Here is a 25,752-nt window from a genome sequence, read left to right on the forward strand (position 1 = left end):
TTAGAGAGGGGCAGCGTTAGGAAGGTTGAGAACCACTGCCTTAGAGCCACAGAGGTGGCACAATGTGTGGATATCATTGCAACAACTTCCAAAGGATGGTGTGTTCCCTTCTTCATCTTTCTTCTGCCACCGCGGCCAGAGAGACCAGAAGAGCAACCTTCTATTTCTTAACCTCATTTGAATCACCGGATGTATTTATTTTGTAAAACTTTACCTGCTTATCTACATACAATCCAGGGATTTTGTTGTTGTTGTGAGCTGTGCTTTAAGAGGGGCTCAGGCAGTAAAGTGCTTGCTTCACAAGCCTGAAGACCACATAAAAAGCCAGGCAAGGCAGTGCGCATTTGTAACCCCTGTGCAATGGGAAGCAGGGACAGGTGGGTCCCAGGGGTTTGCTGATCTGCCAGCCAAGCTGAACCAGAGTTCCAGGTTCAGCTGAGTCCGAAAGTGAGATGGGAAGCCAGCAAGTGGCTCCATGTGGACAAAAGTGCTTGCCACCAAGTCTGAAATCCACCAAGTCTGAAAGCCTTGGGTTGACCTCTGATGTCTACACATGTGCCATGGCACCCACACACACAGTAAACAAAATGTTAAAAACAGTCAGTGGAGAGAAGGTCGACATCTACCTCTGTACCTGTGGACAGCATGTGTATTCTCTTCCTCTTTCTCTCTACCTGTCATGAAACAGCTCCTTATGGAGATAAAGAAACTGAAGCCCTTCTTCCTTTTTACTCCAACCCCAACCAAAAGGAAGGTACAAGACTTAGCAAAACAGAGTTCTTGATCAGACAAACTAAATTTTCCCAAAGACATTGGCCGTGTACCTTTGGTCTCTGGACAAGCACCCTGGGGCCTTACTGGTGGACACCTGCGACCATTTTAGACATACCTCTAGCACCATGGTGACTTATCACTCCAGTCCACAGTTTTTTAAAGGTAAAATCCTGTTACTGTGTGTGCTGATGAAAATGTCTAAAATCAGTCTTCAAAGGCAGGTATGGAAAACTAGAAGGCAGGCACCCAAGCCCCTGACTACATCTGCATGCAGGACTGTGTTTGGGGGAAAGGGCTCCTGTTAGGACAGAATCCCAAAGCCTTGCAGCTCACACCAACAATCTGCACTCCTCCTCAGAAGTCCAGAGACATAGTATAAACAGCTGGAGAACACAAATGTAAATTTCCAAAAGTGTCCCACTGCAGGGCTGGGGACTGTGAAAGTGAGGGGGCTGAGGGAAGAAGTCAGGAACACTAGCCACACAGTCCGGGAACTGGAATCAAAAGAGCCAAGTCAGCAGCAGATCCAGGCCTAGGATGGGGCTCAGCCTGAAGGACCCTGATAGCCTGGGCTCTGGTGGTCAGCAAATGCTCAGCGATCAAATGCCCCTGATGAGCTTTACAAAAGAAAGATGAAGAGGCAGGATGTGGGCCATACTATGCAGTTTGAGTCTTTATAGGGTAAAAAAACAAACAAAAACAGCAACAAACAAACATAAGGGCATTAAATCTCTCGCTCTTGCGAACAGCAGCTCCCTGCGCATGGCAGAGAACAGTGCTATCTTTGTTCCGCCAAGCTCTGGGCGCTGTCTAGGGCTGTGTCCGGGAGGAGGACTGCTGCCAACCTGTTTCTTATTGTTCCTTTGCCCAGAATGAGTTCTCCCCCCGCCCCCCCCCCCCCCCCCCCCCCCGCCCAGCCATACTCTTCACTTGCCTTGCCCCTTGTGTGCCTAGGCTGGAGCATTGTGGGAGTTGGACTGCTTGGCTCAGCTACTGAAGGGCAGGAGCAGAAAGGTCTGAAGAGGGTTGACTAAGCGCGTCTTGGAAGAGGCTTTGCTTTCTCAGCCTTTGGGAGTTTTTGTTTTGCTTTGTTTTCCTTGAGTTTACAAAACCAGTCTTTATCTATGTTAATTCCAGAAGCAACAATTTCCAAAGCTTGTAGATCAACCTTCTTGAGTACTACCTCAGTGTGCTGATGCCACAACAGAAACCAAGAGTTAGGCATCAAGAAAGATAAACGAAAATGAAGAGCATGGCAGCGGTTAGGAAAATGATACAGGGGAAATGAAGCAGGCTAATAATCTAGGAAGGCAAATGCGTCACAGTTGAGGATTAACAAGTTTGAAAAAGAAGAGAACCTCAGAGATGGGAGAATTACAGTAATCATGGGTTTCTTTCTCTATGGTATGCACAAAGAATATGTGTAAAAATAACAGCTCATGCTAAGTGATGGGTGGGACCTCTGGTAAGAGAGAAGGGAAGACCAGCGCCCAGAGGCAGAGTCAAGGATGGGTACCAAGGGCCAGGGAAATGTCACTCTGCTAGTAGGTCCGACCTCTAGCAGAAGAAGCCTGCTAGTTGGGAAGTCTTTTGTCAGCCCCTCTGGGGCTGTATTCGTAATGTTAAGTTAGTAATTACTTAACATTGAGGAAGTCATTCCAGTAAGCAAAATGACACATGAAAACCTATTTTTCTTTATTCTGACTTTGTAAAACAGCAACCTGCGGGGATCAAGTTTAGAGAGGAGGCTGCATGGCCCAGGTGTGCCAGGTGTTGTTCCTTTGCGGAACTACAGCTCCCAGCATTCCCCTGGACTACGGACACATTCCCAGAAGCCCTTGCATTCCTCGTTAAAAGGCGAGGGTCGCCATGACCCCTCCCCTTTTTCCCCCCACCTCTCCTGTTGTCTCTGCACACCTGTACCTACCTGCCGTTACCCCTCCCCCATTAAAGTGCACCCACGTGGGACCGCCGCATAACGTCTTTACCCTTTAACCCCCGCAGACAAGAAAGCCAGTGTAAATAAGAACAACAATTGGTGCCGTAAATAAGAACAACACCAGGTGTCTGCAGAAAGGAGCAATATCTGACCTTTCATGTTGCAGGGGCTATAGGGCCTCCTGGAAGTGGACTGGGGCAGGTATACTGTCAGGAGGCCATCGCTCACAGCCCCTTAGCGTGACTTTCCCAAGCCTTACTGAGCCTTCTGAGCTCTGATACCTTCTCTCCACCTAGCACGTGCTGTGGTTTCCTCCTCTCCCCACTTTCTGTGGAAACTGGGCCTAAGAGACAGAGAGCACCAGCTTCCCAGCACCTCAAATAACAGTGTGTCTCCTCTTGGACCTACCTTCTGCTCCCCCAGTCCAGCAGGAAGGAAAACTGGAGATCCCTACCCACTGCTCAAGTTCATCTGGGGTCTTCTCTGAGCTGAGACCTGTTCTACAGGTGGCAGTCTGAAGTGGGCAAGGAGGCCCTCCTCCTTTGCCTGTTTACACTGAGCAGGGAGGTAGAAATGAGGAGTAGTGTCTATCCAATTTCTTGGCTTACACTTGGAGAACCTACTCTAGGTACTGAGAACCTCGGAGTCTCCTGTGCAAATGGACTTGCACCCTTCTCAGGGCCACTGAAGACTTGTTCCTCGGTTCAGTGCATTTCCCCAGGTCCTAAGAGGTGGACAACAGGAGGTGGTGGTTTGATGCACGGAACTCCACGTGTGTTCACATGTCACGATGAACTGTTGAGCAAGGGGCTCATGGTAGCTGGGAGAGCTTTCTAAGCATCTTGACCAGCAATTTCCAAGTTTTCCCTACCACTGGGGAGTCCTCTATCAGCCACCTTTTACATGGCAGGCTCTGACTTTCATACTTCAAGCCCATTATCAGAAGAAAACGAACAGCTTGTCTTCCAACCAACAACAACAGCCTGATCCTCAATATCCACTGTATTTCCTGAGCTTTTCTGAGACAAGAAACCAGGCACTCTATGTCTCAAAATACGGAGCGGCTTAACAAGCACGGTATTTACTTGCAATCTTTAAGTCTTAACCGGGATCAAGACTGTTTAACTGGTACATTCAGTCTGCTGTCGCTAGCATCGCAGCAATGCTCCAGTAGCCTTTAGTGAAAGAACTGTGGCACTGGTGAGGGACCCTGGAACTTCAAGGAGCAGTAAGGAGGCTGGGGAGGCGGCTCACAGAAGGGGCACATCTTGCAGCAGAGGTAAGACAGGTTTTCCCAGCTTCCAGACATGGCTGGACATTTAGAAGAAAGTCAGCTAGTTGAATATGGGCCACAGGCGTTCAGTTCACTGCGCCATTCCAGTGCTCAGAGGTCACGTGGGAGTTTTGCATGCAGTGAGGTGTACTGTGCAGGCAGTGGGCAGTGACCAGTGCGTCCACGATGGAAGAAGAGGTTTCCAGCCAACTTAAAGCCTTTGTATTTATGTAGATTTCCTCCAGCACTCACCTCACACTCTCTATAGGCACTGTCTGTCAACGTTCTGTTGCTCAGTTCTTGATGACTCTGACAACTACACGCAGGCAGCCACATCCATCTGGGAAGACAGAATCTCTTCTTCCATACTAGACTGGGGATCCCCAAGAACGGGAACTGATACTCTTCTTGCTCCTTATAATCTCCACCCTCCAGAAGTAGTGTATAAAGGGCAACCAACAGGTACTGCATACCTATGACTTGTGGTGACTCTGGACGGGGGATGCTAAAAAATGAGCCAGTATCAACCAAGAACAAACAGGGGAGTGGAAATCACCGGGACTGTAGGAGGCTGAAACCAGAAGAAATGTAACTTCCATACCAGAGGAGGGATATGGATTGAGGCCCCAAGGGAGGAAGAAACACAGTTATTGAGATTGACAAAAATGGAAACTGAGGGCGAGTGCAGAGACCCGAGGAGGAGGCGAGATTGCAAAGATGGTGGGTTTCTGACTGTGGACCATGAGCTTCATTCTAGGGATTGCAAGAAGACAATGGAGGGTTTCAAATAGGGAGCACGATCTGAAAATCATGAGCCTGTCACCTGGAATTGAATGAAACTACTCAGCCACAGGCACCAAAATTGGAAGCAAGGAGACAGCCCATAAGGGAGATGGTAACTCAGGCCTTCGGATTTATTGGAATGGCTGGGAAATGTATAGACTTGGAAGGCAGAGGGGCTTAGACATCAAGGGATTCTCCGTTTAAAAAATGGAGCAAGATTCTGGTTCAATCATAGCTACTCATAATGACTCCCAGGTGTAGTAGGTTGAGTGTCAGGCTGCTTGTCCCAGCTGCCTGGCTAGCTTAGTCCCCAAAATAATCACACAGAAATTGTATTAATTAAATTACTGCCTGGCCCATTAGCTCTAGCCTCTTATTGGCTAATTCTCACATCTTGATTAACCCATTTCTATTAAATCTGTGTATCACCACCTGACTGTGGTTTACCAGCAAGATTCTAACCTATGTCTGTCTCAGGCCAGAGGTTCATGGTGTCTGCCTGTCTCTGCTTTCTTCCTCCCAGAATTCTGTTCTGTCTTCTCCGCCTACCTTAGTTCTGCCCTATCAACTAGGCCAAGGCAATTTCTTTAATAACCAATGAAAGCAACACAAATACAGAAGGACCTCCTACACCACCCAGGAAACACTAAAAATGTGTGTCTAGAGGGATTTGACCGTGTGACATAATTTTGAAAATCCCATAGTGGCACCACAAAGCATTTGGTAAAACAAGACAGCTGTCAAAAAGACAACTGGAGTTTAGGAGGAAAAAAAGAAAGAGCTGACATTTTAGAAACCAAGGGGAGAATTTTAGCAAGAAAGCAATTAGTGAGATGAAGATTGAATTTGGTATTTGGAAACCAAATGGTGTTACACCCACTTGTCTGACTCCTTCCTACTGGGATTCAGTAAACATTACAAGAAGCAGGTCAATAGGATGTTCCATGCTCAATGTCCTCAGAGATACATTCACAAGATTCAGATTGGGGGTCAAGGTGAATTGGGTACATCGGCTGCTTATTACAATTTGAACTGAGGCAAAAAGTGGATAGTCACCAGCCCAGGAGCTAGGCATCCTCAGGAAAGAAAACAATGGGAACAAAGTATGAGTTCAGAGACCAGAATATTCTAGGAAATAGAATTTGTCCCTGGCAGGGGCACAAAGAATTTGTTGTTGGGAATTGAACAAAAGAAGAGGATTAAGCCTCAGTTATTAAGGACTTAATGTACCAAACTAAAAAGTTATCTGGTTTTTATCTGGAGGATAAAGGGGTCCTGTATATAAGAATGTTAAGTGCTACAGTCAGATTTAAAAGCCCGTTCTAGCAGGCTGTGGAAGTGGCCTTGGAGCCAAGGATAGATTAGGAACAGTGACTGTTCAGACTTCCATTTGGAGGCTGACACAGGGATCACGTGGTTGGTTGAGGCACTGGGATAGGAACAGTGAAGACAGGAATTAGGCTGAAGGGGTGACTGGAATAAGATTTGCTAGAATGACTGCTGGCTGGAGGCGCGAGTCCTTGTGACAGGGACTAGAGTTCGATGAGGATGGGAAGGAGAGCTGGCACAGGAAACAACATTTAAACACCAGAAGAGGTGCCAGTAATAGTATTGTCAGTTCCTGTTCCCTTAACTGGTCCTTCCTCTCTGCCTCAGTCGAAAGCCTGTTTCAAACATCCACTTGTATTGCTGCTTTAGCTACTGACTTGTAGGGACACACTCCTTTATTCTGAACATCACCCAAACATAATTATAGTGCACCAACTACTTGCAAGTCACTGTAACTGGGGACAGATGTATTTATCCCTAGTCTAAAGACACAATTGGCAGTCACCTTACAGAAATATTATTATATCCTAACCAAAAGACATGCATTGCCTAGTTAGAAACCATTAAGGTAGGTCATGGCATAAAGGCTCTGGAGAAATACAGCGCAGGATGAGGCAAAGAACAAGGCGTGAGGAATTGTGATTCCTGAATTTGTTTAGATCTGCAACCTCCCCGACACGAGTACGTAAGATTTTGTCTGTTGATGGGCACTTGGTGAAGAGAGTGGAGGTCAGGAATGGCAACAAGTGGTCTTGGATCCTAAAAGACTGAAGAACACTACCTTTCTAGTCTATTGTGCAGTACTGATACAAAAACTTCAGCACGAATAAGAAATAGGACCGAACAAATAGCTCGGTAATCTGCTAGTGCTCTGATATTTAACTTCCTTTATTCTTACAGCCAATGAGATGGGCATTGGGGCACTTGACTGTAATCCTGGCATTTGGGAAGTGGAGAATGGGTTGGAATTCAAAGCTAACCTTGGGTACATGAGTTTGTGGCAAGCCTGGTCTACACAGAGAGCTACAGGACTCTGTCTAAAAATCAAGAAAAAAAATTAATAGTTACTAAAAGATCGGATGATCACTGAGGCCCTACAAGAAGGTGCCCAGACCAAGGCTCACAATCTCATCAGCAGCCACCAGCTCGACTCCTTCCGACCCGGAAGGAACACTTCCAAGCCCCGCCTCCTTGGAGCAGATAGGGAGGAGTCCATTAGGCTCCTGGTGACCAGCAGTCTCGGAGCATCAACACGGAAGTAACCTTCAGCCGGAAGTTCCTGGGCCTGCCTGAGGAGGGGTGGGGGCGGGGAGCCGCAGGCGGACTGCGGGCAGGATGGCGGCTCAAATTCCAATCGTGGCTGCCACTTCTACTCCGATCATAGCCAGGAACAGCAAGAAGAGGCCAGCCAGTCCTTCCCACAACGGCAGCGGCGGGGGATATGGCACCAGTAAAAAGAAAAAGCTCTCCGCCTCCAGCTTTGCTCAGGTACGTTGTCCGCACGGTCCGGGGACGAGAGCTCATGCGCAGGCTCTAGAGGAGCCGAGCACGCTTGCGCAGGGCGGAGCGGAAGCTGCGGCGCGTGCGCAGTCCAGTGGGATGGTGCTGGTTGGGAGGTGTGGCTCGGTTCCAGCAGGAGAACGTCGGAATTCCTGGTGGAAATTAGTGTTTTTGAGTCATAGGCCGGACCTATGGCTTTGGTTAGAAGTCAGCCGCATCATAGCTTAAGGTGGGAGGTTATAATCGGCTTAGTAGAAGGGCCGCCCGGTTCTGTTAGGACTTGTTTTCTGTATCAGCAAGGGAAGTTCGCGGACACCCATAGCGTCTTAGGCAGACACCCCTGAAAGCCTGAGGGGTCGCCCCAGTGTGCAACATGGAGGAATGCAAAGATGACTGATACCTGTGGCTTCCTTCATTCTTTTTTACCTGTGTTAAATCTGAAAGTTAAGAGGTTGAGGTCTAGCCGGCGGTGATAGCACACGCCTTTAATACCCACACCCCGGAGGCGGAGACAGGCGGGTCTCTGAGTTCCAGGCCAACCTGGTCTATGGAGTTCCAGGGGAGCCAGGGGGAAACTCTGTCTCGAAAAACAAACAAACAAAACAAAAAGGAGGAAAAGAAAGAGATTGAGGTCAATGACGAAAGTGCGGAGCACAGCGGATTGGCGCAGCAGACTGACAACAGCTGGTGGAGACCAGCAGTGGTTTGGTTGGGCTTGTGTTTTTCCCACTGTAAGGATGGTTATGCTCCTCAACTTGTGTGGTGCGCTTGCTCAGCGACTCTGTCATTGTCACCACTTCCACCTCCTTTTTTGCATTTTCTGGGGTGTTTGCATGCAGTGAAATACACAAACCATACATTGTCTCCACATGAGAACATTCCTGAGAGGCCCAGAAAACTCACGCTGATCTTGTCTTCCTGCCTCAGCCTTGCAATTCTGTCACTATGCCCTTCCCTCCCTGCCACAAGTAACCACTTTTCTGCCCTCTTCTACCTCGGTTAGCTTTATTTATGTACCCCTTCTTCCTCTGCTCCCCAAAACAGGGTCTCTGTAGTCCTGGCTAGCCTGGAACTTGTTCTGTAGACCAGGCTGGCCTCAAACTCAGGGATCCACTTGTCTGAATGCTCCACTCTGGGCTTGTTTGTTTTGTTGGGGTATTATTATTATTATTATAATTATATCTTTGGTTGTTTCGTGTTTGGAAACAGGATCTCATTATGTTTCTCAAGCTACCATAGAACTCAGTATGTATTGCAGGTTGGGATACAGACTTAAATTGCTAATCCTCTGTTTCAGGCTCCTGAATGTTGAGATTAGGCATGCTTTATCATGCCCAGCTCTGTTCTGTACTCTTGATTTGATTCTTCATGAGCTGTATAATGTGTATTCTCTTGTAGTTATCCATAATGTGATTTAATGTTCACTTATGCAGAGACCAAGCAATGCAGTCACTACATTAAGATGAATTTCTGTTCTTGATTTTTTTTTTTGCGTTTTGTTTTTTGATTCAGACTCTCAACAATATAGACCCTTGTGATATATAGACCAGGCTAGCCTTGAATTTACATAGATCCACCTACCTCTTCCAGTTCTGGAATTAAAGACCAGTTTTACCATGCCCTGCTCTTTGTGGGCCACCTTTGGTTTGGTTTGGTTTGAGACAGGATCATCTTGCCTTGTACACATTGGTGGCCTGAAATAACTGGTCTTGTAGCAGTTTTCCTGCCTCAGCCTTCTTACGGACATCTGCTATACCATTCCTGGTCTGAATTAACATTTTTCTTTTTTCCAGTCTTTTGAGACAGAATCTTGCTGTATAGCCCAAGCTGACTGTACCCCAGACTGGACTTCTTATTCCAAATTACTGTCAAATCAATCAAATCTGTTGTATTTGATTCTTTTTGTTTTGTCTTTCAAGACAGGGTTTCTCTGTGTAGCCCTGGTTGTCCTGGAACTTGCTCTATAGACTAGGTTGGCCTCCAACTCAGAGATCCTCCTGCCTCTGCCTTCGTCTCCTGAGTGCTGGGTTTAAAGTCGTGAACCACCACCCCTAGGCTGCTATGTTTGATTCTTAAATGATGACAAAACACCCCAGGAGGAAGACAAGGTTGTCCTGAAGTCCCAGACCCAGTCATGGGGGCTGCTGTTGGCAGGAGCCATTGTTCAGCAGACGCGGGGGGAGGGGAGAGCCCCTTGCTCCAGTGTCTTACAGCAAGACTAGTATCGCTACCCTGGGACCTACACCGTCATCTTTAGTAATGGGAAGAGAGCATAACCCTTAGTTCTGGGCATTACTTTCCCATCTGTCTTGGCCTTTCATGTCTCAGGGCTGGATATTCCATCTCTTAAAGTCTCTTGGTGTTAATGGTACTTTCATGACATGGAAACCGTAGATCATCATGTGTCTTATTTTAACTGGGGCAGAGCATTGTAGACTTGATTTTCCCTCTGACTAAAGGCCTTCCTGTCATCCTGACTCAGTACTGACTCGGAGGTTGTGAATGGGAGAACGGGGAGATAAGGGTGGAGTCACATGGGAGTGGGTTTAAGAGGAAAGACAAACAGAAACCAGAAAGCTCCCTGGGGTTTATCTGGGTAGAGGTGGCTTAGAGCCCTACACTGCTGGAGAAGCCGTAGCCTTTCATACTCCACAGCAAGTACTCTACCGCTGAGCCAATTCCCAGACCGGCATTCCCTAGACTGCCGCCTGGAACAGCGAGCTCTGGTCACCCACACCCCATTACAGTCAGCAGAAGCACTTTGTTTTGTGGGGTGACCTCTCCCTGGCAGAACTTTACAACTCTCTGTCTAATCTACACTGACTTGCTGCCATGGCTGCTTTTCCCAGGGGCCCCTGGAGGCTCGGGCGCTGGAGTTGGCCGTGCTGTGTCCATAGTACTCTTGTCACAGTTGTCGTGAGAGATGTTAAGGACCAGGTTTCTTTCCCCTTAGCATCCCTTTGCTTCCTTAGCAGTTCACCTTGTTTGGCCTAGATGACCTCTTTTCTCCTGACTGGAGGTCTCCAAGATCCTCTAATTAGCAGCTTGTCTTTTCCCCTTTTGCCCTGGATCACAGCCTCTTCAAACAGATTTCAGGGCCAGGCAGGTGGCTCAGTGGTAGAAGGGCTAATGTAGCAGTCCCCGTGCCCTCTCATGTGCTCCAAAAATACATGCAAGGAGATTTCAGTGTGCGTCCCCTCCCTCCTTCTCTCTCTCTTTCTCTCTCTCTCCCCCTCTCCCTCCCCCTTCCTCCCTTCTTCCCCCTTCCTCCCTCCTCCCCCCCTCCCTCCTCCCCTTCCTTTTTTTTTTTTTCTCAAGACAGGATCTCTACATAGCCCTGGCCCTGGAACTAGCTCTGTAGGCCAGGTTGACTTTGAACTCACAGAGATCCGCCTGCCTCTGCCTCTTGCACTGGTATTGAAGGCGTGCACCACCATCACCCAGCTCCAGTGTGTTTCTTAAGGCTTAAGGTTTGGCATAATGCCGGGAAGACTGGAGTAATGGAGGGTGATGGGAGAACGACACTGAGGAGTGATGTGGGCAGAGGAGAGGCGTCCAGGTAGAGACCATGCAGAGACCCTGAGAGGAGTCTGAGAAGGTGGTTAAGGAGAGAGCGTTCTGAGAATGGTTGTGACAGTGAATGACCCTCTCTTCTCATTTCTAGTCACGTCACAGATCCCACAGAGAGGGCACACACACAAACACATGTACTTTCTCAGGAACACAGTCTTCACTTCTAGGTAAATGTTCAACGGAAATGAAAGCACGACAGCTGTTGTAGTTTGGTTTCTTTTTTCTGGGGAAGGTTTTGCTTGAGACAGGCTCTCACTATGTAGTTTACATAACAGACTTGTTATGTAGACCAGGCTGGTCTCAAACTCCCAGAGATCTGCCTGCTTCTGCCTCCTGAGTGCTGAGATTGAAAGTGTGTGTCACCATGCCTGGACTAGTTTGATTTTTGTTTCTGATAAACACCATGACGAAAAGTAACTCCTGGTAGAGAGGTAGGTGCTTGTGTATGGCAGCTTTGTTTATGATTGAACATTGAAAGTAGACCAAATGGATAGATAGGTTTTACCACATCCACATAGTGATTTCTTCTCTGCTGAGAAAGAAATTGATGACGCAAACCACTGAGCCATATGAAGGCGTCAGAACTCCAGGTATAAGACACATACTGTCAGGTTTCTTTTGGAAGAAGTTCTGGAAGTAGAAGTGATGTAGCAGAATCAGCATGTTGGTTTCCCTTGGGTCTGGGAGGGATTGGCCAGGAAGGGGCAAGAAAGTGTTCTGGAATGGTGGTGGTGTTCGGTGCCTCGGAAGGGTTTGGTTGTACCAGTGTCAGAACTGGAAACTCGTGAAACCTCTACCTGACTCGTAGGCAGCTCGCTTTGTGAAGACAATGCCTCTGTTCCTAAGATGTTTGTTTGGAAATTGGTTTAGAAGCCAGACAGCATTTCTTACCTCTGCCTCTTTTCTCTTGTGTTGTTAGCGTAAAGGCTTGTTTTAAAACTGCTTTGCAGGACACTGTGTTCCAGCAATAGCCAGCTGGCCCACGTCCCTCCAGCTTCCTCTTTTTCAGAATTCCCGTGTCCTGTTGTCCCCAAATGCAGACTAGCTCCAGCCTGGATTTTCTGACCAAAATAGACCCTTGAGGTCCAGATTCTAAGGCTAGCTTTCCTATTTCGAGACATAGTTGACAAGATCATCGAGATATAAAGACTACGTGGTGTCATAGAATGGAATTAGATTGAAAAGGTGTGTGCTATGCTGTGTAGCCTTAAACCAGTCCACCTGTGCCTCAGTTTTCTGTAAGATGAGGATAGCCACACTTCCTTAGCAGTTGTCAGAGTTAATGAGACAGCTGGCGCATGTCTATCTTGTTGAAAACAGATGTGAAGAACCCACCTGGATTGGCTTCAAAGATTTTTTCTTTCTGTGTTTTAAGGGTGCCAGCATTGAAGCCGTGAGTGAGAATAAAATGGCGTCCTCTGAGTTTAGTTCGGGGCCTGTGGAAAAAGCTGCCAAACCGCTGCCTTTTAAGGATCCCAACTTCGTGGTAAGCATATAAGATGCTATACAAATACAGGGGTGAACAGCTGCACCTCAGCTCCGATGTAGCTGGGCCTGAGTTGGGTCGGGAGTCCCCTTCTCCCTCAGTTTCATTTGATGGACGGATGGGATGGGGCTGGAAAGGCCTTTCCAGAATTCCCCAGAGGATAGAACTTGGAGGGTGATCTTTCCCATGGTTGTTCCCCTACGCTTTTACTGGCCTTCAGTTTTAAAAGAAGTTTGAAATAGATAACTAAAATAGGAGAACTCCTCACCAATTCCTTTAGATCCCTTTCATTCATGAGGGCTATATTAAATAATCAGTTTTAGTGACCCAAATTATACCTTTAAACATTTATTTATTTTTTATTAATGAGTCTTGGCATCTATTGTAACTGGAGTCTGCAAATACGTTAGTATTCTTTTCCATTTTATTTTTTAATCTTTATAGCACAAACAGAAATTTCCAGAAGGCTTGCCATACCATGATTAAAGCCTGCTTGGGTTTTTCAGGACCACTGGTGATTAGGAGGCCAAGTTACACACCCTCAGAGGGGAGTTTAGAGATGTGATCTTAAGGCGAAAACCAACTTTGTGGCAAACTTATTTTAAAGGGATGAGGTCATAAGTGAATTCAAGTAGGCTGAACCCAGGAAGGGATTTGCTTTCCCGTGTACATGCTGAGAAATAGCCATTTGTTGGTTTCTTTCTTTCTTTCATTTATTTATTTATTTTGAGAAAAAGTCTCCTATAGCCTAGGCTGGCCTCAAACTCATCCTGTAACTGAGGCTGGCCTTGAACTTCCAGTCCTGCCTCCACCGTGAATAGCTTAAAACTATGTTCTTCCAAACAAAGATAAAAGTATACGGTGAGGTATTTTTAAAAGTCTCAGCGACACCAATAGTTGCTTCCAGACTGAGAGGTGCCTGACAGCTCTAGCGGGCTTGGTGTCGGGTTTGCCAGGCGCATCTTAAACTGACTCGTCTCTTCTAACCCACTTTTCATTTGAGCACTCTGGCCACGGCGGCGCAGTAGCTGGCAAGAAGAATAGAACCTGGAAGAACCTCAAACAGATCCTCGCTGCTGAAAGGGCATTGCCATGGCAACTGAATGATCCTAACTGTGAGCATCTAGAGCCTTCCATGTGTTGGTAATGCAGACAGGAACTTCCCTACAACAAGCCTACATTATTTGCTCATGTTTGTGTTATCGCGGGTGATGTTCTTAGCCTGAGAACTGTAGGGTGGCACCATCCAGGGATATTATGCATGCATCCCCCCTTCACTGTGTCTGTGTTGAGTTCGTTTGTTTAGTTTTTAGTGTCATTATTTGAAATTTCAATCTGGAGAAGCAGGTCCCGCTGTAATAAAGATGGTGTTTCTAGTAGATCTCTCATTTAAACATCTCCTCCTTACATTTGTTTCACAAGCAGCGTAGCCTACCTGTGATGTGGGATTTGGGAGAGTCTCCATCAAGCAGCTTACAGGCCACACACTTACTCTCTGAGTAAATACCTCCTGCCTTAGTATGTCCAGACCTGGGCAAAGCCCGTTAGATGTTTCTGTTCGACTACACTGGAAACTTCAGGTTCCAAGATCTCACCACCTCCTGTCCTGCTGAGCGTCTTCCATGGGGTGACTCAGATGGTGACAAGTTAGTCATCTGGGTGTGGACCGCTTGAGTCTGGGTGTGTGGATCCAGTTAGTGGCTGTGTGGCCTTTCATCAGTCGAAGCCCATTTGAGCTGGAGACTGTGACATGGCCTGTGGGTAGATGAACCTGGCAGTTCCACTGGGGTAGCTTGTCTCTGGGGGCAGGGCAGGACCGTAGCTGAGGCCGGCACTTAGTCTGCGACTTACACAGTCTGCTATTTTTGAGAGACCTCCCTTGTTTCCCTGGTTAATCCCCGGAGGCTTCTGCAAGTGTGTAATCACAAAGGAAATCTCAGGACTATTATCACATGTTACCTTAGAATAAAGGAGAAGGAATTCGGATAGTTTGAAGGTTATTTGGTCATCTTTTTTTCTTTTCTTTCTTCTTTTTAGACTTTAGTATTGATGCTCCTCCATCCTTTAAGCCAGCTAAGAAGTATTCCGATGTTTCAGGCCTTCTTGTGAGTATAATTACATCTGACTATACTAGCATTAAATGTAAGATTTCACAGTCAAGTCTGTCTAAACCAGTGGTCCTGCCTGGAGCAGGCTGTGACCTGAGTTTCTGGGTAGTCGGGAGAGGCCATTGCTCCAGAAAGCAAGGCACAGAATTCTCACTTCTTTTTTCCTTGATAGTTAACTGTGCGAGACAGCATGAATGAACAGCCATTTCTGCTTTTACTCTTAACGTTTTAAAATACTGATTTTACACAATTAGTGGTACTTTAAAGAAAATCTCCTGGACTGGCGATGTAGCTCAATGGTAGAGCATCTGCCTAGTGTGCCTAGCACCGAAGAATGCATCTTTAAGTCAGAGCAGGCAAACACAGTTTCTCAGCCTTTTCTCCAGTGAAGTGGTATATGTAACCCACATATCTAAAAGAGCCGGAGCCCCCCTCTCTGTGTGGTCCTCTGTCCTCCTTCCTAGTCCACCACCTTGACCCCTCCCATGCTGCTGCATCAGAGCTGCACTGAGGCAAGCGTTGTTGATGGGGGTGGGGTGCACTGAGCTCCCGCTTCCACTCTTGCCGAACAAAGAGTGGGTACAGAACCTGTAAGGAGATTTCAGCTCACCTTCATCCTTCTTCATCTCTTGGAAATTTGAAAAGTGAGATTTTTCTGCAAATTATAGAAATGATGAAGCGTGCTACTTCTAAAATTTACCTGTATATCATTTCAATGCTTTGCAGTTTAACGAGGATAGCTGCACCATCTGTCACAAACTGGCCAGATTAATTCTATACATTATACCAGGAAGTGTGCTTCTTCCATCATTGCATAATCTCCTCTCTCAACTCTTTCTGAAGTCTGCTTCTGTCTGAATTCATAGAGCTATGTGCTTGTGTTAGGGTGTTTGTTCTCCTGAAGGCTTGTTTGCTGTGAACTTGGCTCCCACTGTGGTGTTGAGCTGTTGAGAGGTGGGCCTGATGAAATAATGATGCTTCTTAGAAATGGATTGTTACAGGTCAGCTCCCATAGGATGGACTAGTTTCTGCAAGAGAGTGCTGTCATGAAAAGAGCCTCTTCCTTTCTCTGTCTTTGCTTGCACACATGCCTTTCCTTTGCTTGGCCTGTTCTCTTCACACCATGTTGAAATGCATGCAGTGCTCCTGACCTCTGAGCTCTCTCTCCAGCACTGTAAGCCATGTTTCTTCATAGAACACTGTTTCAGCTTTCTTTTTGTGCAAGTTTGCATGGCTTATCTCATGTGAGTGTTTTGCCTTTGTCTGTATCTTTGTATGAAGAGGGAGTTTCTTATAGAGTGGGTCTTGCTTTGTACCCACCTGGCAGTGTGACACCAGATAGATTTATGTGGTTCACATTTCAGTGAGCATTACTGTGGGTGTGTAGTTGGAATTTTCTTTGGGCAGCCAACCAGCTCTCTAATAAAGACACGGAAAGTCATATTAATTATGACTGCTCAGCCTTAGCTCAGGTTTGTCTCACTAGCTCTTTTAACTTAATTTAACCTGTTTCTATTCATCTTATGTTTTTCTGTGGGGCTTTTTTACCTTTTTTTCATTCTGTATATCCTACTTTCCTGGTCTTCCATGTCTGTCTGGCCCCTGTCATCTTTCTGTCATTTCCTTTTCTTTCTTCCTTTCTTCCTGAGCTTAAATTCCTACTTCTACTTACTTTCCCTGTCCAAGAGTCCCACGTATACCTCTTCCTTGCTATTTGCTATTCAGCTTTTTATTAGACCAATCAGGTGCCTTAGGCAGGCAAGGTAAAACAGCAGCACATCTTTATGTAAGTAAACAAATGCAACACATCTTTACATAGTTAAACAAATATTCTACAACATTTCTGCATTTTTGACTAAAGAAAGGTTTTAGCTCCAACATAATAAGATTATATACAATAAGAACAATTATCAAGTAAGGATTACATTTACAATATCCAGTCCATTTGGATTTGGCAAATTCAGAGAAAATGCTCCATTATTTGTCCTATCTTGATGAGTCCAAAGTTGTATACCTAATTTACTTTCTAGACCTCAAAATACTTTCTTAGATAAACAATTTAAGCTTTTATATTTCTTAGCCTTATATATTTTACATTTCTTATGTAAGCTTCTTTGTTAAGTTTGGTAACAAGGAAAACTATAACTATCTCATTTTCAACTCCGTCAGAGACACAGGAAGGATATAATATTCCTGAGTAAACAGGAAGTGAAAAATAAACAACTTCCAAAACTATAGAAGTGACAGAAACAGCTGGCTGCCTGGATAGCCACCCAAGTTTCCTCTGCAACACTGGGGCATCCATCTTTGGCCTATAGGCCTAGAATAGCTGACAGACTTTTCTGTGAAGCAGGAATTTTGAAAGAATGTTCCACGTTGTGTTGACAAAGTTTGGCAGTCTTTTTCCTTTGTGTCCTGCTTATCCAGTTTTACAGTATACTGTCAACAGTCAAGGCCAGGGCAGTGTCTTGCCCAAATGGCTAACTGTGCCTCCATATGGAGGTTCTTCGACACCCATTATCCTTTTATGAAGCAGATTGGTTCTGCCAGGAGCAGACATGTCTCATTGTCATGAAAAACCTTAGATAATTAAACATCTTAAATGTCATATTCTGTTAGGTATCTGAAGCATTTGAAGATCACCTATCTATCTAAAATATATGTTTAACCTTGAAAACTTACCTAACATGACTGCAAGTGTGATTGTTATAGGTGACTAACTACTAACCTGCATTTTTAATTATCCTAAATAGTTTGTAATAGTAACTTTCAAGGACTAGACTTTATATTACATTTTAAAATGAATTTCATAGGTACAATACCTTAAAGAACAGTAGAAACATATATATGGTATAGCAAAAATAACCTTAAATTTGTATCAGTATACAAAAATCCATAGTAAGGTAAAATATTTGAGATGAATAGTTGTCTTTCTACCCTTTATTCCTATATCTCTACTAGATGATGACAAACATGACCCACCAAATAACCAAAAACCACCCACCCCATCTCTTGAGAATGTGGGCATTATAGTCTCTAGACTGCTTCCTATTGTTTGGGGGGGGGCGATGGCATCCCCAGGGAACCCTAAGAAAACTAGATATAGTATTTGTTGTTCAGTCTCTGTCATGGGAAAGTGCAAGGCTTTATCTGAAGTCTTGGCTAGAATAGTCTGTGAAACTGGACCATCTCAGCTAGCAGCCTTGAAGTTGTTCTGAACACAGATCTCTGAGGAAACTGCAACAGAACTCTATCTGAAAGCCTGGATCACCTCAGCCACCTGTTTTCATTGGTATCTGGTCCCCTTGCTCTGAAAACACACAAATTTTCAAAGATAACCTACATATCTGTATTAACACAAGTATGGACTGTATATTGTACAGAAGCCAGCCAAAGATTTTTGTTTGTTTGTTTGTTTTATGTTTGATCAGGTAAAAGATATCTGTCAGCTTTATGATTGTTTGGACTCTATAACCAAACCTCTGTCCATGTCATATGAAAGGATGGCATGTAAAAATAACTCATGAGGACTCTGTAACCAACAAGATGGATCATGTCTTGTCCTGTCTCAGAGTTGTTCCCATGTCAAGGGATCAGCATATGTCACCTGTCTGGTAGTTTTTCTAGGTTTAATTCTTTATGTCTGTAGCCAAGATTTTCAGGGAGTCTTCCCCAATCAAATCTGGTCTCTATTAGTGTTTCCTGTGGAAACAAAAGCATAACCTTTCCCCCAACACAATACACTTTCTGAATTCCACTTTAAAGTTAAGATATCTCTAAAGTATCTAGGCTGGTTTAATTCAGCAGTTCCTTTTACAATCCCATGTCTCTCAGCAGCTGCCATTCACTCATCAGCATTTAAAAACTTCAAAGTCAACAAAGCACCATTCAGGATCCAGATTCCCTCTGTATATCCCATCCTTACATGGCTTATTCTTTTTATATTACTTTACTCCTTTAAAGATTTTACTTAATTATTTTAAGCTATTTTTTCCTATGACTGTCTGTACCCATTTTTTTTTTCTTTCTTAAGCACCTACTTACACTGTAACCTGTTTAAAGTTTTTCCAGTCTGGACCTGTTTTACTGTTCACTCATAGTGTTCTCTGACCATGTGAGCAAAACCTTAAACTGTTAAGTGGCAGCCAGGTCCTCAACTGTGCGGCTCTAGTGGCTGGCTACACCCGTCCTCAGGTCCATGAGAGCCGAGCCTTAAGCCAAGAGCTGCATTTAACTGCTCCAGCTCTAGGAATTAGGTGTGCACCAGGGCTGTAGTAATAGGGGCGGCGGGGCTGCGTCCCCAGCACCCCAGCCGCCCGCATGGCTAGCTTATGCCCGAAATAACAACACACAAACTGTATTCATTTAAACACTGCTTGGCCCATTCTCTTCTAGGCTAATTCTCACATATTAATTTAGCCCATTTCTAATCATCTGTGTATGGCACCCCAAGGTGCGCTTACCAGGAAGATTCTAGCCTATGTCCATCCTGGGTCGGAGCTTCATCCTGGGAGCGGGGCATGGCATCTCTCTCAGGCGTCTGCTCCCGAGAGGAGAGCTGTCGAGACTGAGCTCACTTCCTCTTCCTCCCAGCGTTCTGTTCTGTTTATTCCTCCCACCTATCCTCTAACCAATAAAATGGGCCAAGGCAGTTCATTAGCCAATGACCTTCCTCCATCACAGGGCAGGCATTTTTACTTAACTAGCTGTTTCTACTTAGCGTACTGGTTGTTCAAGTGCTCTGCTGCACAACAGTGCCTCTTAACGGAGGTATATTTTTGTCAGCTTCCTCAGACCCTATGTGTAAATTTAGGCCTCACATTGGGCGCTGTATGTAGTTGGAATTTTCTTTGCATTGTCAACCATCTCCCAAATAAAGACATGGAGAATTATTATTAATTATGAATGGTTGGCCTTAGTTTAGGCTTGCCCCACTAGCTCTTTTCACTTAATCTGACCTATTTCTCTTCATCTACGTTTTACCTCGGGGCTTTTTACTTTCTTCACTCTGTATGTCCTACTTTCCTGCTTCCTCCATGTCTGTCTAGTTGGCCCCTGTTGTATCCTTTTCTTTCTTCCTTTCTTTCTGAGCCTAAATTCCTCCTCTTACTTAGTCTCTCTGCCCAGAAGTCTTGCCTATACCTCCTCCCTTGATACTGACTATTCAACTTTTTATGAGACTAATCAGGTGCCTTAGGCAGGCAAGGTAAAACGGCAACACATCTTTACATAATTAAATGCAACACATCTTTGCATAAACAAATATTCCACAATATGGGTGAACTTAATCCACCTGTTTTCTTTGATCCATCTGCATGCCTTTATCCCTTGTTTTGGTCATGTGTTGGTCTAATTGGGCACTTTTAAACACTTTGGAACAGTTTAGTTTACAGAAAGACTGAGAGGCTTGTCGGGGGAGTTCTTACGCTCCCAATTCAGCTCATTCCATTATTAACACCTGCGGTGAGTTTTTTACGATTAGTGAACCACTAGTGATGCATTGTTACCACAGTTTATTAATTTTCTTAGTTTGGGGCCAGGTGTAGCCTAGTGATTAGCTTTGCCTCATGTGCAAAGGATGGTTTGATCCTCAGTACCACGAGCTGAGAAGGAGCATGAGAGAGAAAGGCAGGCTGAGAAGAGGTGGGAGATGAAGAAAGAAAGGCAAATATTTTTAGATTCTGCCCAAGCCCGGTGTCCTGTCTTGTCAAAGACACCATAGTCTTTAGTTGTCATAACTCTTTAGGCCACTCCTAACTGTGGCACTTTCTCAAATTTTCCTTGTTTTTGGCAGCTTTGTCAGAGGTGTGTGTGTGTGTGTGTGTGTGTGTGTGTTTTGAGATAGTCTGATGGACTTCTCTAGCTTGTCGTGAGCTCCTGAGTTCACGTGATCCTCTGCCCCAGCTGCGGAAGCGCTGGGACTAGAGGCCTGTGCCACCACAGCTGGTTACGGGTCAGGTTCTTTACAGAGTGCTCTGCTATGGAACTGTGCCACGTGCTTTCCTCAAGAGGGAGCGAGGCCAACTGGGCATTTTCATTATTTATGCCCCCTTTAAAAGAAGCTGAGTAGTTGCCCTCCTAGATCTAATGCTCATCTTGCCACAGAGTTTGTTTTCAGCACTACACTGCTTTTTCTGGAGTGTGAGGCTCGTGTACTAATCCCTTTCCAGCGCATTCTTGTTCTATGTTGTCATATTTGCTGCTTAAGATAGCACAAAATAGATTGTTAGTTCTTGTTTTAGTTATCTTTTAGAGAAACAAAATTTTTAAAGAATTTTTTCTTTGTTTATTCTATTCCTAGCCTTCTTCACTAGGTTGTGTATGTCCATCTAGCAATCTGACCCCACAGCTTTTCACTAGAACTACTTCCTGAGTCTCCCATGATTTCTGTTTCCTCGGCCATTGGTCTCTGAACCCTCTTTTCTGTTGAATGTGTGCTGTGCTCATTTCAGTGGTCATCTGAGGCAGGAAACCTGGTGTGGCCCCCATTACTGTTCTATCCTGAAATGGGGATCTTGCCCTATGTCATTTTGAGCAGCTGGAAGTCATGGTTTATGTACAGGCTCAGAGGCTGGCTCCTTGGTATATCCGCTTTTTCCTCGACCCTGACAAGCAACCATCAGCTGGTACAGTGGTTCTCACCTGTGAAGAGGCATAAGCGCCATTTTGAAGACCATTATTCCAGGCCTTTGTGTCATCAGCAGGGGTCTTGCTATATATATATGTTACCTAAGCTCTGACTATAAGAATTAAGGTGTTAAGAACGTATGAAGAACTCTACTCCCAAACCACTGATAGTTCTTTAAAAGAAGTGGGGAAGAGCTAGGCTAGGCAGTGGCAGAGGAAATATGGGTGATCAGGAGTTCACCTCACCGGTAGCTAGGAAAACACTATCAGATGGAAGGACTGAGAATGTTTAATTGTATATTTCAGCCTGGATGAAGAGATTGTGTGTTCGTACACTGCTCTTTGGGAGTAGAAAGGGCATTGATGCAGCTCCCTTGAATGACAACTTGGCACATTTTCTTAAAGAAAATAAACAAAGAAAGAAACCTATGACTTGGCAGTTTGCCTTCTATGCAGCTCCCCAGAGAAATGGGATGCACAAAAATCTCAGGCAGAAATGTTTCTGAACGACTATTATCAAAGTGTTGGGGGTCCCACGATGGTCTTCTGTTGAGATATGCGGCTGTTTTCTGTGAGCTGGATCGATGTGGAACAGTTCCAGGGTCCATTCTTGACTAGAAAATGCCAGCAGTGTGGATTGTATGGTAAAGACACACACACACACACACACACACACACACACACACACACACACACACACACTGGGTAATTTCTCTGCTTGGTTTGTCTAGTAAGACATACATTTTGAAAGCCTGGAAGGATCCCCACCAACAGTGGCTTTTTCAGGGGAAGCCAAAGACTCTGAGGTAGAAGATGCTGGTGAAGGCTTCTTTCTCTCTGTGGAAAGCTTTAGTTTTATTCTTTAGATGACAGTAATTCAGCTTGCCTGGGCACAGGAGGAAGGCATGGGTGTGTTACACCTGCGTTTTCCAAAGCTATGATGAACGCCATGACTCTAGAGGCTGCTGGGGGTTGTGAACGCTGCCTGTCATCCTAAAGCCAAGGCAAGGCCGAAGCAGTTTGCTGAGTCCCATGGGCAGGGAGCCTGCTTTTTCTTCCAGTCTCAAGGGACGGAATCCAGAGGAGGGTGGGATATTCTTTACTCATCTGGCTCAGAGATATAGTTTGTCTTACTCCTTTCTATTCAGAGCACTGTGTGCTGACTCCTGGCTCCAAGGCTGTTCCAGCTTTTGTCTGTGCCACAAGGTCTCTGTGTTCTTAATTGTTTATGTGGCAGCTTTCTTGGCATGAGGTGTGAACTCAGGTGGCCAACTCAGCATGGTGTAGTGGTAGGAGTGAGGCTGACCGTAGCTTTATGTGTGGAGTCAGGTTATCTATTCCAAGTTCATGTCCTGCACCCTCTGAGAACATGAGGATGGCTTGCCCCGCCAGAGAGCTCACCCAACTACTGCACAGCCACGAGCTCTGAAACAGCTTTGTTACTGCTCCTCAAATCGGGCCTTTCCCTGTGTTGCTGTCATCAAAGGAAACGTAATTCACGGGAGACAGCATCGGACAGCATTCCTCCCATCCTCTGGCCCTTCCCTGTCTCTCTGCTCCTGTCCTTGAGCCTCAGAAGGGAGAGATGTTCGCTTAGGGTTGGCCGAGCACTCAACAGTCCCTCATTCTCAGCACTTTGATGAGTTCTGAGTCTCTGCAGAGGTTGGAGTCAGAAGGCCGGGATATGTGAGCATCATGAAACGAGTCTTGGATCTGCAGTTTGCAGTCCTTGAGATACCAATAAGAAGTGTCCCAGGATCTGGTGGGGCCGTTCCTCTTCCTCCAGACTGTCCCTGGAGTGCTTCTGGAAAGATGAATGAGTCTGCCAAAGTGAGCAATTTAGTGGTTTTGTTTTTGTTTTGTTTTGTTTTGTTTTCTTCAGTTTTTTGAGACAGGTTTTCTCTGTAGCTTTGGAGCCTGTCCTAGAACTCACACTTTGTACACCAGGCTGGCCTTGAACTCATAGATCTTCCTGCCAGGGTTCAAAGGTGTGCGCCACCACTGCCTGGCACAATTATTGTTCTCGGTGACAGTGCAACATAACGAAGATGTATTTTACTTTGACTAAAGTAATAAAAGATTAAAGTTGTGCTTAAAATATCTCCACTAACAACTTTCTGTCCTTCCCTTGCCTGTTTCTCTCCCAGGCCAACTACACAGACCCTCAGAGCAAGCTGCGGTTCAGCACCATTGAAGAGTTTTCCTACATTCGCAGGCTACCGTCTGATGTCGTCACAGGCTACCTGGCCCTGAGGAAGGCCACAAGCATCGTTCCCTGAGCCTGGGAAGTGGAGATGAAGTGGAAATGACCTTGAAAACAGACTCTGCCCTTATGGTTTTGTTTCAGGGAAACAGATGTGTTCTGCTGTCAATCCAAGAGTGTCAGCTCTGTGTCGTGCAAAGATTGTCTGGCTTTACCATGAGGGTCTTTCTGACTTTTTCCCTCCAAGTGTGATGTACCTCTTTTAAGTCATATTTCAGTTGTTGCAAGTAAAAATTGTTTGATAAGAAAATATAGTAAAATTATGCATTTAAATTAACTCAGGCAAGTCCCGGATTTGGTTTGCGAGTTGTAAACCCTTGTCAAACATTTTCAATGAATGTGCAATGAAAACACAGGTCTGGATCGTCCTGGACCTTGGCCAGCATGTCAGCCCTTCCCCGGATCAGAAACTTCTCTTTTCTGCTGTGCTGGCAGGAGTTGGAAACTTTAGAAGACTTTATCCATCATGGCATGCCTGCTGGTGATTTGTCTCTGCTAAAGCCCAAAGGATAAATCCAGCCTTAAAAGGAAAAGCAGTCGAAGAGACAGATTTTGGAGGCCCAGCAATTAAGATCACCTATTGCTTTTGTAGGGCACCCACGTTTGGTTCTTAGTGCTCACATGGTGACTCCCAACTGTCTCTAACTCCAGTTCCAGGGCATCCAACCCCTCTTCTGACCTCCAAGGACACTGAGTGTGTGTATACATATGCACATGTATGCAGACAAACTCTCGTAATTATAAAAATAATATGAATATTTTTTAAAATTTGTGTTTTCTTCTCAAGACCACACTGATATCCACACTGCTCTGACGTGAGTCCTGCTAATACATGCTGCATGTCTCCACTGTAGAAGAGGAGCCAAGAGGTACACCTTAGAGTGGCCAGATGTCAGAGACTCTGCTAGAGCGGGGAGAGGAGAACCATGCCACGGTCGTTACTTTTCCTGCAGTGACCACATGTCTGGCATGGAGGATGCGTGTCCACAGCTGTGGGGCAGGCATGAGGCAGCTGGCCACACCGCAGCCACGGCCATGAAGCAGAGAACAGACAAAAGAGGCTGGACTGGAACCCCTCAAGATCTGCCTCTAGTGACCCACGTCCTCCAGAGGGACTCTGCCACTGTGGCACAGCTCAACAGTCTCCTAAAACTGGGCCACCCACATTCGGGTAACTGCACCCTGTCTCCCGAGGGGAAGTGTGTGTCCACCCAGCCTTCAAGTGTGATCTGTAGCGGATGAGACCTAACAGAGGCCACATTATTTCCCAGCAGGTACCACTGTTCTGAGCTGGCACCTCTTAGGAGGAGGCCTCCTGTCATCCAACAGCACAGGTGCCTATGGAGAGGTCACAGATGTCTTCTTGCATGAAACAATGTTATTTCCAATATTGTCCTCATCTGAGAGGATGTGTGGGCCTTATTTGGATCCTGGCTCAAACGAAAAGCCTGGAATACCCCCGAGAAGATGTGTGGGGATACTTACGTTCACTTTTAATCGGGATGCTGGTGTCACAGTGTTAAAGGAATGGGTTCGTATTTTAGAGACAGAGGCTAACACATTAATGGACAGAGCAGTGTGGTATCTGTGATTTGTTTTAGGATGACGTAGGAGAAAGGAAATAGATGGAAGTAGTGTTGAGGCAAGATTGGCCGTGAGTCAACTATTGTGTGCTAAGTACACGGAAGTTCATTACACTGTTCTACTCTGTGTGTGTTCTAATTTCTCCATAATAAACTTAACAAGGATGTGGTATTTTTATTGCCAACAGTTGAATAGGGAAAGTACCCACTTTCTGAAGCTTCTCAAACAAAGAGGAGATTAGGGAGAAAGAACCACAAGGCAGTGACATTGTCCTGTCAGTGGTCCGAATCGAGGTCACCTTTGCTGTCTTGGAGTCAGAGAACTGTGTGGGTCAGCTTTCTGTTGCTGTGTCAAAGACCTGAAAAAAGTTGGAACATTCACGATCCAGTCACCTCTCAAGTGAGCCGCAGTTTGGGGACCAAGCTTTCAGTGCATAAGCTTTTTGTGGGAGCGGGGGTACTGGCAGCTTTTTGGGTATAGTAAATCGTAGGAGACAGGGTTTGGGGTGCATCG

At 45.6% G+C, this 25,752-nt stretch overlaps 1 protein-coding gene across 1 annotated transcript; it reads left to right on the top strand.

Annotated features, from left to right (window-relative positions):
• The first annotated feature begins 7,359 nt into the window (after positions 1 to 7,359).
• Positions 7,360 to 25,410, top strand: LOC121441858 (INO80 complex subunit C). The gene is made up of 5 exons (XM_041643180.1): positions 7,360 to 7,586; positions 12,547 to 12,657; positions 13,661 to 13,772; positions 14,695 to 14,762; positions 23,540 to 25,410. The coding sequence occupies exons 1-5, from the start codon at positions 7,434 to 7,436 to the stop codon at positions 23,669 to 23,671; spliced, it is 576 nt and encodes a 191-aa protein (XP_041499114.1). The 5' UTR covers positions 7,360 to 7,433; the 3' UTR covers positions 23,672 to 25,410.
• Positions 25,411 to 25,752: the final 342 nt, after the last annotated feature.

This window comes from Microtus oregoni, unplaced genomic scaffold, assembly GCF_018167655.1.
Source record: "Microtus oregoni isolate MIOR12 unplaced genomic scaffold, Mior012 000082F_ref0000272, whole genome shotgun sequence".
NCBI lineage: Eukaryota > Metazoa > Chordata > Mammalia > Rodentia > Cricetidae > Microtus > Microtus oregoni.

What these genes read in the sequence shown, in the direction of transcription:
- LOC121441858 (XM_041643180.1), top strand. Translation starts at nt 7,434, where the DNA reads ATGGCGGCTCAAATTCCAATCGTGGCTGCCACTTCTACTCCGATCATA. An exon ending in CCGCCTCCAGCTTTGCTCAG is followed by an intron (nt 7,587 to 12,546) that starts GTACGTTGTCCG and finishes CTGTGTTTTAAG; the next exon opens with GGTGCCAGCATTGAAGCCGT. An exon ending in CCGATGTTTCAGGCCTTCTT is followed by an intron (nt 14,763 to 23,539) that starts GTGAGTATAATT and finishes TTTCTCTCCCAG; the next exon opens with GCCAACTACACAGACCCTCA.